Genomic DNA, 15,125 nt, shown 5'->3' with positions numbered 1-15,125 from the left:
TCCCGGCTCCTTCTCCCAGGAGGGAAACGCCGCCGCCCCGAGGAGCTGCCTCCGGCCCCGGGAAGGAGCGGAGCGGGCGTCTTGCGCGCATCGCCCGCGCGGTCCGACCCAGCTCCGGCCGCGCTTCGCTGCTGCTGCCTGCCCGGGGGTGCGGGACAGCCGTGCGCCCCCCCGGAGCCGTTTTCCCGCCTTGCTTTGTCCTCAGTGACGCCCCGCGCTGCCTCCCCCGCCCGCGGTTCGCTGCGAGGCGTCCTTTAGGCGTCAGGGTTGTACCGGGGTTTTTCCCGTCCTGTCCCTCGCAGCCGCCGGGCGAGGTCGGCTCCTACAGGCCTCCGCTGTCGGGATAAGTGACCCCAGTAGTGCCTGATCTTTCTGCCCCGCGGCCACTACTTCCTGCTGTCACATTTCCCAGCCCAGCAGGAGCTCTGTGGGCTGGATTTGGCCCAAAGGCCAAGGGAGAACACCCTGAATTATACTTTCCAGTGATTCTGGATAGCCCATGCCTGGTGGCTGCCATGGCAAAGTGCAGACTGGGTCAGGATCTGCATAGGAAATCAGTGGTAACCAGAGAGCCACAGCAGTGTAGGCACCCTTAGGGAATTGTGCTAAATAGTCCAGTTCCAAAGTGTAGGACTTTCCAGCACATTGGTTAACACTTGCACAGGAGGGCTTGGCTGGTAAAGATAAAGCAGGGATGTTGATCATAGGTGTAGAAAATGTATCCCCAGCGCATGCAGTAGGTAGAGTGGGGAAAGGACTCTTTCACAGAATGTAACAGAGCTGTAGGTCAGGAGGTGTGGTCTGGTTCTTTCTGCTCTAGTGGCTTCTTTACAGCATAACAAGTTCTGCAGAAGGTTTTCCAATGCTCTTATAACTGAAATTCCTTAAGACTGCTTTTATGTAACTTAAGGCATGTGTGAATTTCTGCTTTGTTTTTCTCTATTAAAACTGTAGTTGTCCCACAGCTCTTGCTAATGGATCATATTAGGGCACTTCCAATGTTTCCCCTTATGCATTGCATGGATAATGTTGCTGTTAAGTGTCTCTTACACGGTTTGCCCTTCATGTAACTGTGCAGTTAGTTAAATGAGCTGATCAGTTTTGATGTACTGTAGTATGTTGCAGCTACTTTACAAAGTAGTTTATGGACTCTAGGGTGTTTTGGTAACCAACAGAGTTTGGTAGGAACAGGTTCCTGCCACACTAGATAATGAGGAGTATCCCATGGGGGTTATGAAACACAGCTGAATAGTGCTGATTTTATTCAGCAGATGACAGCAGTGCCCATACACATTGCCAGATAGTTATGCTTTATGTAAAATATAGCAAAATTAAGCTGGAGAAAGAGAGGCTGGAGAAGGCTTGCCATGTCTTTATCCTCTATACATTTTATATACTGTCCCTCACAGATGACTTCCTGCCCTTTCCTAGCTGATTTCCTGCCCTTGCAGCAGGAGGCTGGACTCGACAATCTCCCGAGGTCCCTTCCAGCCCTAATCTCTATGAAATCTATATTCTGACATTTATCCATGTTGACATGGAAGGCCTATGTGTTGCAATACATTTCCAGTACAAGATTTTTAAATTGTTCTGTGTGTATAGAGTTATCAATCATCAGCCATTACTGTGAGCCAGAGGCTTTAGAATTGTAGTGGATACGTTCACGTTCAATAGTGTGGTGGTGAGGGAGAAAACTAAGAAGAGAGAAAGAGACAAATCTGAGGTTACTTTTACCTTCCTTCAGTTAGACCCTACAGAAAAATACCTATGGAGAATCAAAATTCTTCTTATATGAGGAGTTTTTAAACTTTCTGCTACCTTCTGCTGTAAATCTAGGGAAACTGGCTCCTGAGTCACAGGTAGGAAAGGATGGACAGCTTCACAGAAAATGTACTGGCAGGAGGAAAAATATATATTCAAGTGGGATGCATGACCTTATATCTGTCAGAAAGATTTGGTGACCTCATCCCCAAACCCACCAAGAGACAAACATTAATGTCCCCAACTTTCTGTGGCCCTGTCTGACTCATCTCTTCCCTTCCTCTAAACAAAACTTCATACAGAGGTAAGATGGGGAATTTCTCTACAAATTCTAAAGATATTCCCTGACTCAGAACTAGATGGGGGTTGAGACGTATCCTTATCAGGAGCTGCTTGAGGAACATTGCTGCTGTCTCCCCTTGTTCCTGAGCTGCAAGAGGAGTGACTGTGTTTCAGATGACTCTGGTACTATTGTTATACTGTATGGAGATCTTGATTGCCTATTGCTCATCTGCTTCTGAGTTAAGAAACCTCATTCCCCTTGATCATATTCATTTTGGCTCTTGCTGCTGCCACTAGACTTAGCCCAGGATGCTGTGTAAACTGCCAAATCCATCCTGTGCCATTGTGAGACCATTCTGCCTGACAAAAACCCTTAGAATGTAGTGTTGAAGTCAAATGAAGAGAGCATGGGGTTTAGAAGGGTAAGGCTTCTGGCATTTGTTATAACTGCTTGCCAATTCTAGACCATATTAACAATCTATAGTAGTATCAAAAACCCAGCTGTCAGCACCACAGAGACTTGAATATATGTTGTTTCTGCTTTGGCAAATATTTCCGTTGTTTGGAGTCAGACCGTGAAAAGTGAGCAGAAAAAAGAATGTTTGAGCGGTTGCGTGGTCTGTCAGCATAGGAAGCCAAATTGGGGCCCTGACTTTTCTTCCTGGCTGTAGGGTGTCATGTCCATTTGTCAGAGCAGAAGTCTTGAATTGGGACTCCTGAGTTCTGTTCTGAGCATTGTAGTTGTGTTGCTACATGACATTGAACAAGTCCCTTCAGTTTGTTCCCTGCAATGATTATGAGGCTTTTGTGTACTCTTTTAGTTCCTATCTGATGTCCTCTATTGGGAGAATATTATTTGTAACCCCTGAGCAGTTATTAGATAAAGATTTAGGGGTTTCCAGCAACCCCTGTCCCCTTTTTGATCAATCTGAAAAAGTTCCTTTAGAATTGCTAGCGATGGCCTTTTTACAGCTAGATCAGAAGTTGGGTTTGATTTATTCCACTTTGGCCTAGGGACACTGGTAAAAGATCTTCAGAAGACGATATCCTTTTTATTATAAAAAGAGAGTGAGGCAGCAAGTAAATTGCCTTCTTTCCAGGCTCCAACCAACTTTGATTTGTGATAATACGGTTTCTGTGTGGGAGAATATAGTCTGGAAAATACCCCAAAACATTAATTTACACTTTGTGAATCTCCTTTTATTCTTGCTTGGGGAAGCTAATAAGAAAAATCTTTGTTATAACATACTTAAAATGCTTTAGAAGCTCTGGGAATAAATGAGAAGTTTGCTACCCATCTCCCAGGCATTCTTATTCTCATCAGTAGCTATTTTTTATGTTGGAAGGATTGCCAGGAGGTGAAAATTTTGAATGATTGCACTGCTGCTGTAGTCTTAAATGAAGTTTTTTATTTTCTTTGGAGCTTGACTGGATTCTTGGTCTGATTAACCAACGGGAGGATACATTTTACTCCAGCACATGCTATCCCCTTTTCCCCCAGACACGAGCAAAGAGATTTCCACAGGAAGACTTTCCTTTTTATTAATTTTTAAAAATTAAAAAATGAAGAGGATTTTAAATCTTGATACTTCTGTTACTGTTAAATAAAATTAAGAGAAGTCTGTTTTATTCTAAGCATATATATATATATCCTAAAGTGGGTTTCTGTGCGAAAAGTCTACAGCAGAAATATTTCCTTTTTTCTTGCTTCTTTTCTTTTCTGAAAGCCAGGAAAGGGGAGTTAGTCATGGACTAACTGATTGTGAATCTTGTGCAGTTGTTCACCTGAGATCTCTGAAAATATCTGACCAGAGAAAATGGAAGGTTTTTTTTAAAGTTTATTTTGTGTATGTCTTGCCTAGTGTATACAGGTTTTATCAGTATTAAGTTGGATACTTGGATCTAATAACTGACTTGTTGCTTTGTTTCTTTTATTTCCTAGCCATGTCAATAAAAGCTCTTTAATCCTTTATGTGCAGTCTAGGTGTCTGTGCATGTATGTACATCTCTACACATTAAGACTCTCAAGAGTTTATCCTTGCCTTATCTGGCTTCCTAACAGTCTCTTTTGGATTCACATTAAATTGGCTTAATCAAGAAAACTTAAAATTTTCACTTTGTGCTTGGAAACCCTGTCTCCAAACACACACAAGTAATCCATGTACCTGTGTCTATTTGAAAGACAGGGATGAGTATTTTGTGAAACTTGGAAAATTTAATTTGCTATTTGGTTCAGTCCTTGTGGAATCTCTTGACAGGTTTTCTATGCCCACATAGCAGTATCTTTCTGTGCTAGAGCCCCTGTTTCTGGCTGTGGGTAGATGGGGGTGACTGAAATTGAGTGATCTTGATTTGTCAGCATGGCCCAGCAAACCAAATCATTCGAGCTCTCTCCAGGCTCGGTCTCATTGCTGAGAGTAGAACATGATATATCCTAATTCATTTGGTTCTCTCACAGACTAAGAACTTGGACTTCCGCCGAAAGTGGGACAAAGATGAATATGAGAAACTTGCAGAGAAGAGACTCACAGAAGAGAGAGAGAAGAAAGATGGTGGGTAACGCATTGAATCCAAGCAAGCTCTCCTCATTTTGCAATGAGTAACCTAACTTCTTTGAATGCGTAAAGGGAAAGCTGCTAGAAGAAAAATGCCAAATGGAAGCAATTGGAATTTAGGGCTGGCTCATTCTGTTCCTTTTTCTCTGCTTGCCATAGAATACAGTCCAAGGCAGAAACACTTGCTAAGAACCTTATTCCTTTCCTTTTCTTTCTTTCTTCTATATGGAGGTGGAGGAAGTGGAAAATTCTCAATACCTTAAACTGTGATTCTTTAGCAATCTCCCTGTTCTAATCTGTTGCTAACCCTTCTCTTCCTTACAATGCAGGTAAAAATGATTCTTTACTTAAATCTCAACATGAACTGTACAATTTGATAGCTTCCCATAGTTTTCCACTGAGAGAGGTCAATTAGAGATCCTACGTTCTAAGTTCCCCACCACACCTGAAAAATTCTGTTGTTTGAATTTGTTTATTATTAGGCAAACCAGCCCAGCCTGTCAAAAGGGAGCTTTTGCGGCACCGAGACTATAAGGTGGATTTGGAATCCAAGCTGGGGAAGACCATTGTCATCACCAAAACTACTCCTCAGTCGGAGATGGGAGGGTAAGCCACCTTGAATTCTTCCAGTTTTATCTCGGGTTTTGATTTTAACACAGATGCTTAAGATAATGTTTCATGGAACCATGGGCAAGTGAGGAATGCTTACCTTTGTGATAGTAGAAGAGGAAAACTTTTTTGATTACAGAGGTGAAAATTCCAGACTGAACAAGATATAGAAAATGTAATCTTCTGGAAAATATTCACAGAATAATAGTCATGTGAATTTTCTTCACCTTTCCCATCTCGTGTCATTTTTTCTTAACCACACTAGAAACATGAGCCCTAAGCCATTACTGTGATCAGTTCAGTCTTTGGTGTCTTTGCTGAGACCAGCAATAAATTACTGTACGTTGGGTGATGTTATGTGACACATATCTGTCCACTAGGAATTGAGGCAAGAACACTTTTTCTTCCATAGAAGTCCCTGAAGGCTAGGTCTGTAGCAGTTATTTTTGGTCACTATTGATGTGACCTGGATTTGAACAGGGGAAGGAATCCTTAACCTATCTATCTGCAGTCCCTTGAGCTATCGGGTCTCTGAAAGAGGGGCTTTAAATTTGGGCCCAATGAGAGTAAGCATTTCAAGGCCCAGTTGTCAAAACAAGGTAGTAAAAAGAGCCAAGAGAAATTGGGCAGGTAGAGGAGTTTCCCCTTAAGAATGAGCTGATTAAAAAGAGGAATAAAGATGTTTTATTACCACAGTGATGGGCTAACTTCTTTTCCTTTGTTTTTTACGATGCTTTCCGTTACAAGTGTTGTAGCAATTAAGACTGGAAGTTATAACTGTATAAATTATGATCCTGTAAGCTCACTTTGGCCACATCCAGATTAGCGCAGCTGTGCAGTATGTGGTGCTGTAGACACATCTGCAGCACCACATAGTGCATGTTTGGTTGTTCTCAGTGCTTCAAGAGAGCAGTGTGGGGGTGTTTTTTGACTCCTGGGTAACTTGCTGTGTGCCAGAGGGCACATAGCATAGGCATTCTCCAGGGACAACTAGTGGTGGCATAAAGTGTGCTGCTGCTAGTTGTCCCCAGGGAACCAAAGGTCCACACGTGTGGATGTGACCTTTGTTTCTGAGACTGCATTGAAAATAACTGCTTGAATAGAAGAACTATAATTCCAGAGGAAAACCTGTGTCTCCAATATTTCCTGAAGTGGGACAGTTGAAATGCTCCTATACAATGCTAGGCTTAGGGTTACTATTAGGGGTGCACTGATAGAGATTTATAGATTGTAAGTCTGGAAGGGACCTCAGAAGATCATCATGTCCAGCCCTCCTGTATTAGGCTGGGAAGACAACTGGGGGTCAGGTGACCCCAGCAAGGTGACCGTCCAGTCTCCTCTTGAAGATTTCCAGGGTAGGTGATTGCGCCACCTCTGGAGGGAGCCTGTTTTGCAGTCTGGACCCCCTAACTGTGAAGACATTTGTCCTAATGTGGAGCCAGAAACAGCCTTCCAGGAGTCTGTGACTATTACTCCTGGTTTTCCCCAAGGGTGCTCTGGTGAACAGTTGTTCACCAAGCCCTTGATGTGTTCCCCGATGTAGCGGTAAACTGCTACCAAGTCCCTTCTCAGCCTCCTCTCTTGGGCTGAAGAGTCCCAGGTTCTTCAGCCTTTCCTCGGATGCTTGCTGTGCAAGTCTCTGATCCTATAGGTGGCTCTTCTCTGGACTCTCTCAAGCTTTTCCACATCCTTGTTAAAGTGCGCTGCCCAGAACTGGGTGCAGTACTCCAGCTGAGGTCTCACTAATGCTGAGTAAAGCAGAAGAATCACTTTCTTAGTTTTGCTTGAGATGCATCGATTGATGCTTGCCAGGGTATTATTTGCCCTGTTGGCTACAGCGTTGTACTGACAGCTCATATTCATGCTGTGGTCTATTATTACCTCTAGGTCCCTTTCATTTGTGGTGCTGGTCAGTTTGGTGCTGCCAAGCCTGTAGGTATTTTAGGGGATTGTTCATCCCCAGGTGGAGCACTTTACATTTTTTAATGTTGAACTTCATGTGGTTCCAATCTGCCCAACTTACTAGCCTGTTTAGGTCTGCCCATATCTGCAGCTTATCTTCAAGCATGACCATGCTTCCCCATAACTTGGTGTTGTCCACGAACTTGGCCAGTGAGCTCTTCACCCCCACATCCAAATCATTGATAAAGATGTTGAAAAGCACTGGACCAAGCAATGACTCCTGAGGGACACAGATCCGTTCATTGGATCTGGGTCTTACCCCTCATCTAGCTTTCTACTCACCTAACTGTCATGCAGTTAAGCCCACAATCCTCCAATTTTCTCATGAGAACATTATAGGATACCAGATCAAAGGCCTTTTGGAAGTTAAGGTATACAGTGTCAAATACATAGGGGGTAAAAAGAAGGTACTGGGTAACATGGGGCCTCTGCAGGGCACGCTAGGAAATTTGGTCATCACACCAGATGACAAAGCTAACCTATTTAACGATTTCTCTGCCTCCGTTTTTCTGAGCAGGGACTGGGTCACCCCCACCCCCCGCTGTAGGTCCCAGGGGAGGTGCACCCAGGCCTAGGGTCAGTGAGGACCTAGTTAGGGAATTTCTGGGGGGACTGGACATATTTAAATCAGCAGGTCCTGATGATCTCCATCCCAGAGTGTTGAGGGAATTAGCATAGGTCATAGTGGGACCCCTGGCACGACTTTATGAACACTCATGGTGTTCTAGTATGGTGCCAGAGGACTGGAAAAGAGCCAGTATGGTTCCCATTTTCAAAAAAAGGGAGGAAGGAAGACCCAGGAAACTATAGGCCAGTCAGTCTTACCTCGGTCCTGGGTAAGCTTTTTGAGAGAGTTATCCTGGAGCATGTCTGTGAGGGGCCAGCAGGGGAGATTATGCTCGGGGGCAACGAACATGGGTTTGTTAGAGGTAGGTCCTGTTAGACCAACCTGCTGGCCTTCTACAACCAGGTCACAAAATCCTTAGATGCAGGAGTAGCAGTGGACATAGTCTTTGTGGACTTTAGGCAGGCCTTTGACACTGTCTCTCACCCCATTCGTATTAAAAAACTAGGGGACTGTGGCATCAACACCTACATAGTCATATAGGTCACTAGTTGGCTGGAGGGCTGCCCCCAGACAGTGGTGATGGACAGGTCATTTTCAACCTGGAGGGATGTGGGCAGTGGGGTTCCACAGGGCTCGGTCCTTGGGCCCGCGCTGTTCAACATCTTTATCAGCGATTTGGACAAGGGTGTAAAAAGCACTCTGTTCAAATTCGCAGACGACACTAAGATGTAGGGAGAAGTGGGCACACTAGAAGAGAGGAATAGGTTGCAATTGGACCTAGACAGGTTACAAGGGTGGGCGGATGAGAACAGGATGGGTTTCAACATTGACAAGTGCAAGGTACTGCACCTGGGGAGGAAGAATCAGCAGCATACCTACAGGCTGGAGACCTCCCTTCTCAGTGCAGAGGCAGAAAAGGCTCTTGGAGTCATTATTGATGCCAAAATGAACATGGGCTGACTGTGGGGAAGCGGTCAGGAAGGCCAACCACAGATACATCTCAGGCAGGTCCAAGGAGGTGATCCTCCCCCTCTATGTGACACTGGTCAGGCCGCAGTTGGAGTACTGCATCCAGTTCTGAGTGCTGCACTTCCGGCAGGATGTGGACAACTTAGAGAAGGGTCCAAAGGAGGGCCACCTGCATGTTCAGGGGTCAGCAGGGCAGGCCCTACAAGGACAGGTTATGGGACCTGAACCTGTTCAGCCTCCACAAGAGAAGGCTGAGGAGGGATCTAATGGCTGTTTACAAATTGGTCAGGGGGGACCAGCAGGAATTGGGGGAGTCCCTTTTCCCCTGACCACTACCTAGAGTGACAAGAAATAATGGTCACAAGCTGGCAGAGGGTAGATTCAGGCTAGACATCAGGAGGTGCTACTTCACTGTCAGGGCGGCTAGGATCTGGAACCAGCTTCCAAGAGAAGTGGTGCTGGCTCCTACCCTGGGGGTCTTTAAGAGGAGGCTGGATAAACACCTCTAAAGCCAGTACTCTTTCCTGCCATGGCAGGGGGTCGGATTTGATGATCTGCCCAGGTCCCTTCCGACCCTACCAACTATGAAACCTCCTCTCTCTTACCCAGGTGGCAAGTTACCTGATCATAGAAGGAGATGAGGTTGGTAAGACAAGACCTGCCCACGACAAAGCCATGCTGGCTGTCGTTCAGAATCCTACCTTCTGAAAGCCTATTGCACATAGACTCTAATGAATTTTTCCAGGATTTTCCCTGGGATAGAAGTTAGGCTGATTGGTCTGTAGTTACCTGGATCCTCTCTCCTCCCCTTCTTGACAATGGGCACAACGTTGGTCCACTTCCAGTCCTCTGGGACGTCTCCGGAGTGCCATGAGTTTTGGAAGAGTTTTCCCAGGGGTTCCACGATGACTTCACCCAGGTCCTTCAGCACTCTCAGATGAAGTTCATTCAGTCCTGCTAACTTATATGTCTAATTTTTTTAATTGATCACACACCAGTTCTACGGCAATAGTAGTAAGGCAGTCATTCCTACCATGCCCATTCTGTATCTTACCTAGCATGATTTTCCCCTTGGCCTGGTGAAATACTGAAGCAAAGTAGTCATTCAGGAGTTCAGTTTTCTCCTGAGTGCTGGTGACCAGCTGTCCTGAGTTGTTGAACAGTGGCCCCACACTCCCATTTGTTCCTCCTGTTCTTTATGTACCTAAAGAAGGACTTCTTGTTGCCCTTGATTTCCATTGCTAATTTAAGTTCAGATTTTGGGGGCCAATACTGATAGCCAGTTTTTAAGGAGGCATATTGGCTGATACTGATCCGATTTCCAATACAGCCATGTGCAGCTGGTAGTCAGTTGTGGTGAAAGGGGAGTGAGGAGGGAAGGCGTGTGGTGGGGGGGCAGATCAACTCCCCCATGGTGAGGGAGGGGCTGGGGCTGGGCCTGGGGAAGGGCATGGGACAAAGCCATGGCTTGTTCTAAGGGTATATGTGTGGGGGGGAGTGGCTCCTGCTGCTACTCCAGCCGCTTGTCTGGGAGGGCACTGGGTGGGGTGTGTGCCCCTGCATCTGCACAGGGTAGGCTGCAGCTGTGGACTTGGGCCATGCTGCGCTTGGGGTGGGCAGTGGCAGTGCTGGGTGGGGGTATGGAAGGCAGGGAGAGGCCTGCAACCACCCCAAATTTCACTGTAGGCCCTCCCCCGTACCCCATCCCAGCACCACCCACCCCAAGCGCAGCACAGTACTGCCCCTGGCCGCAGCTGTAACCCAGCTGGCATGCCCCACCCCTTCCACTCCCCACCGCCCTGACAAATGGCGAGAGCTGCGAGACAAGTGGACGACCTGCGTGCAGTGGCAGGAGCTGCTGTCCGCCTCCTGCCATGCCCCCTGGATGAGCTGCAGCTGCGTCCCATGCCTGCCCCATTGTCCCATGCCTGCCCCATTCTGGCTGGGCAGTGCCTACCCCAGCCTGATCCCCACTCCCTCCCTCACTGTGGGGGGGTGGTTGATTTGCCTCCCCATGGCCCTTCCCTCCTCGCATCCCTTCCACCACAACGGACTTACCAGCTGCATGCAGCTCTCCAAGCTGCGGGGCTGTGCTCCTTGCTGCCTATGTGCTGTGCTGTGGCTGTGCATGCACATGGGCATTTATTGGCCAAATTAGCAGCCACTTCAGGCTGATTTCTGATATAGTCAATTTTCCTTGTATCAGCGCCAATCCAATGTTGGACCGATGTATCAGTGCTGTATTTATGAGCATTTCGTAGTACTAACTACGATTCTAGCTTTGTCTCTCTGAGGGATGGGGTTTTGGTTTGGGGCGGGGGGAGGGGGTTGGGTTTTTTTTAACCTTAGAGCTGCTCCTTGGAATTGCCCTAGAAAATCCAGGTGGATTTTTTTTTCCTCTAATTGGCTTGAAACAGAAATTCTGGTGGGATCATTTTAGTCTTGTGCTTTGGATCTAACCCATTTTTTCTTGTCTTCCCCAGATATTACTGTAATGTATGTGACTGTGTGGTAAAAGACTCTATCAACTTCTTGGATCACATCAATGGCAAAAAGCGTAAGGATATTTTGTTTTCAATTTGTTATGCTGGGTAGTAAATAGAACACCTGTAGCATGAGCTTTTCCATTATGAAATTTGCTTCCTCCAATGTGTCTAGAACCCACGCTATTTGGCATATGCAGTAATAGGCTTTTCTGAGGTCAGAATATATACTCAACGTTTGCCTTTAAGGGCTAGAGAAAGAGCAGCTTGTGTTTTCTCATGACTTCTCCATGGTCCTAGACGAGACAGGTGAAATAAATTCAGTAGATATAGTAATAACTATGGGCTTTTTTGGTAAGGAGAGCGTTGGGAAAATATTTTGGAGTTTTTCTAATGAGAGAACTCCACTGTCAGCAAGCAGTGCAGCTTCCCTGGGAATTTAAAGAGTTATGTGATAGATATCATTGGGGTTTGAGCATTGTAAAGGAATTCTGAAGACTATGGATGGATCTGTCTGTTCTCTCATCATGCTTGGATCCCTTTCTTACAGGAATGTGGTTTGAACTTAGATAATTTGAGTTTCCTCTATCATCTTGCAACCAGACTTCTTCTGTAGTTTGGAGCAGGGTACTTGAACTCTGTCTGTTTTCATGTTTCTGCAATGTTCTACCAGGGTGTTTTGTTAGATTCATTACTTATCATATTCCTTGAAGATGGAAAGAGAAAACAGCTACAAAGAAGTCTCTACTTGATTTGCAGTGTCATCATATGCAAGCTGTGTGCTGGGCTCTGGCTGATAGCAATGCAGCTGCACAGGAGGTACCTAAGCCCTAGTCAGGATCAAAGTTCCAGGACTCTAGAGCAAGGGATGGCTAATCTGTAGCGTGGCCGGCATGTGTGTGACACATGGCAACCCAGGGAAGGAACAAGCAGCACAATACAGGTAGGGCAGGGAGGAGAAAGCTGGCCAGGGTATTAGTGTGGTACTTAGGGAGGGTGTGGGGCTAATTTGTGGTACACCAGCCAAAAAGGTTGGCCTCCACTGCCCTGGAGTATAATATATAAGCTGCACACATTTTTGTTTTCTTTTTCAACTTTTTTTTTGTGCAGCTGAGAACTCCTCTTCCTCAAACTCATCTCATGGTTATTTAAAATTTATTTAAGCTTTTCTATTGTGTAGCAGAACATGCTTCTGGTTTTTAATTTTTAAAATAGAATTGTAGTTTGCCCTCTCTTATGTTTTGTTTTGGAAGTATGGCTGACCTGGAATGAGAGGCCATGTTCATAAAACTTGTTTCTTACTGAGTTTACGATCAAGTGCCACTCAGCATGCTGGTGTGAGTAATGCTTAAAAGAGAAATATTTTCCCATTAGGTGTTCATCCTGTGTAGCCTTGTGTCTCTGGAGAATAGTAGGGCAGAGGGAAATTATCTTAATGGACGAAGACTTGAGTCCTTGTCCTTGCTCTTCAAAACTGAACAGTTCATCAGTGTCTGAGTTCAAAGGTACGAGTGTGTATATTTTGTCTTCATAGTCAGCATTATGCAGATGTTATTGGACTAGAGACTGTCATTTTATAATTTGGCATGGACACTGGATCCAAAGAAGGAGGAGGGCCAGGATCTGTCACACTAGGTCAGAATTGAGGAGGGAAGGCAGGATGATACCAAGAACCTATTTTTCTCCATAGTAACAGATGGAGAAAAGAAGTGGAATGGGAAGTCTCAAGAATCTAGTTCAGAATGATCAGTGAAGGAGTTGAAATGGGAGCATAAATGCCAACAGAGTTTGTTCATCTGTTTGGAGGAAGTTAGCAGTAAAAGTTTCCATTAGTCCTTGAAAAAATTGACAATGTGGTTCCTCAGAACAGTTACCACTTAGACCAGGGGCAGGCAAAACATGGCCTGCAGGCTGTATTTGGCCTGAAGAGGGACTTTGTCCGGCCCACTGCAGGTCCCTTGGTCCCACCTGGCCCAGGTGCCATTGTGTCCATGGTGTGTCATGCCGCCCCCAGGTGTGTAGCAGGGCTGGGGCAGCTCGGCAGTTGGATTATATTTCTAGGCAGCCCAGGTAGTGGCGGCTCCTTCTGGCTGCCACTGCCACTGGCCCCAGCCCTATGGTACTGGTGAGGATCCATGCACATACCTCTGGCCTGGGTCCAGCCCTCCCTGCCCTTTGCCTGCTCCAGACGTGCCCCAACTGGAATGGACCAGCTGGGACCCATGTCCACAGCCCCAACCCTGGTCCAACCCACACCTGCTCCAGACCTCCCACTTAAAATAAGTGGTGGCAGTGACTCACAGAAGCTGCTGGTAGGCTCAGGGGAAAAGCAGTTGCCTTCCCCTCGCCACTGCAGGGCCCTTCTTGCTGCAGCCTGTGCCCAGGTTGCCCTGCAGCTCCTCTTCACTGCCACCGCTGCTCTGCTGGGTGGCCCAGAGGCAACGGTGACAGCAGCCGAGAGGAGCTGCAGGGCAGCCTGGGCATGGGTTCCAGGAGGCTGCAGCAAGAATGGCCTGGCAGCAGTGAGAACAAGGTGGCCAATTTTGCCCCATACCCAGCGGCAGCTGCCGCTGTTCACTGTGGGCAGGCCAGCTTGGAGCAGGCTGGGGTTGGGGCTGTGCATGCAGGTCTCAACTAGTCTGGATGTTGTTTGCTCTGGCCAGGGTGAGTCTGGAGTGGGTACAGGGTGGTCCAAAGCTGGGACTGTGTGCTCAGCTGCTGCTGGGTGCTAGTTTCAGTGGCAGGGAGGAGCCCCTGGGCATGCAGACTCTGGGGCTGTTTGGGGGAGGGGAGCTGCTGACTGGCCCACAGTAGTTCCCCAGAACTGCCTCTGTAGCTTGTCGGCCCAAATAATTGCCCGCTCCTGACTTAAACTTAAGCTCTTTAAGTAATTAAGTCTCTCATTTAAATTTCCTCCCTGATCTAGTTTCTCATTCTGCAGCAGTCAAGTTTTTACAGAGCCTAAAGACAGAAATTTTAGACAATGTTAACCACTGTATTCTAAGTCAAGATGTGTTGATCTGTCCTTGTCACCTGAATGAGGAATTAAGGTTATGAAGGCGTTGGTCCCATTTGACTCTGCCATGGAGCTTAGGTATACAGAGAAAGAAAGCTGGTTTAATTCAGGTAAACAGTAACTTCCTTTTACAGTCAGTTCCTTGAACAGTGGCAAAACTGGCATTCTACCAGAAGTCCCCTGCCATGTGTATTTGCGTGTGTTCGTTTTTTGCCTTTAAATCTGGTACGTTGTAATCCAAGATATAACAAACAGTTCCATCTTAGGATACTCTGGCAGCTTGGGGAAGCTGTGTGGTGCCCACCTTTAACTTCATAGTTTCATAGTTAGTACTGTCAGAAGGGACCTGAGCAGATCATCAAGTCTGACCCCCTGCCATGGCAGGAAAGAGTACTGGGGTCAAACAACTCTGGCAAGGTGATTGTCTAGCCTTGTCTTAAAGACCCCCAAGGTAGGAGCCAGCACCACTTCGCTTGGAAGTTGGTTTCAGATCCTAGTTGCCCTGTCAGTGAAGTAGCGCCTCCTGATGTCTAATCTGAATTTACCTTCTGCCAGCTTGTGACCTTTATTTCTAGTCACTCCTGGTAGTGCTCATGGGAACAAGGGCTCCCTCAATGCCTGCTGGTCCCCTCTGACTAGTTAGCAACAGGCCACTAGATCCCCCCTTCTCTTGTGGAGGCTGAACAGGTACAGGTCCCATAGCCTTTCCTCGTAGGGCCTGTCCTTCTGCCCCCTGATCATGCAAGTGGCCCTCCTCTGGACCCTCTCCGTGTTGTCCATATCTCTCTTGAAGTGCGACGTCCAGAACTGGACGCAATACTCCAGCTGCGGCCTGACCAGTGCCGCATAGAGGGGGAGTATCACCTCCTTGGACCTGCTTGAGATGCATCTGTGGATGCATGACAGTGTGCAGTTGGCCT

At 46.7% G+C, this 15,125-nt stretch overlaps 1 protein-coding gene across 1 annotated transcript in view; it reads left to right on the top strand.

Annotated features, from left to right (window-relative positions):
* ZMAT2 (zinc finger matrin-type 2) overlaps positions 1 to 15,125 on the top strand; it is a 30,445-nt gene that overhangs the window by 211 nt on the left and 15,109 nt on the right. The window contains exons 2-4 of the mRNA XM_019534773.1: positions 4,502 to 4,595; positions 5,081 to 5,204; positions 11,190 to 11,263. Of these exons, the coding sequence (XP_019390318.1) occupies positions 4,502 to 4,595; positions 5,081 to 5,204; positions 11,190 to 11,263 (292 nt within the window). The remainder of the gene's footprint in view (positions 1 to 4,501; positions 4,596 to 5,080; positions 5,205 to 11,189; positions 11,264 to 15,125) is intronic.

Source organism: Crocodylus porosus, unplaced genomic scaffold (genome assembly GCF_001723895.1).
Source record: "Crocodylus porosus isolate Cpor-Errol unplaced genomic scaffold, CroPor_comp1, whole genome shotgun sequence".
Taxonomy (NCBI): domain Eukaryota; kingdom Metazoa; phylum Chordata; order Crocodylia; family Crocodylidae; genus Crocodylus; species Crocodylus porosus.
Note: the sequence above shows the minus strand (reverse complement) of the source record. Positions and strands in the feature narration are given on the sequence as shown.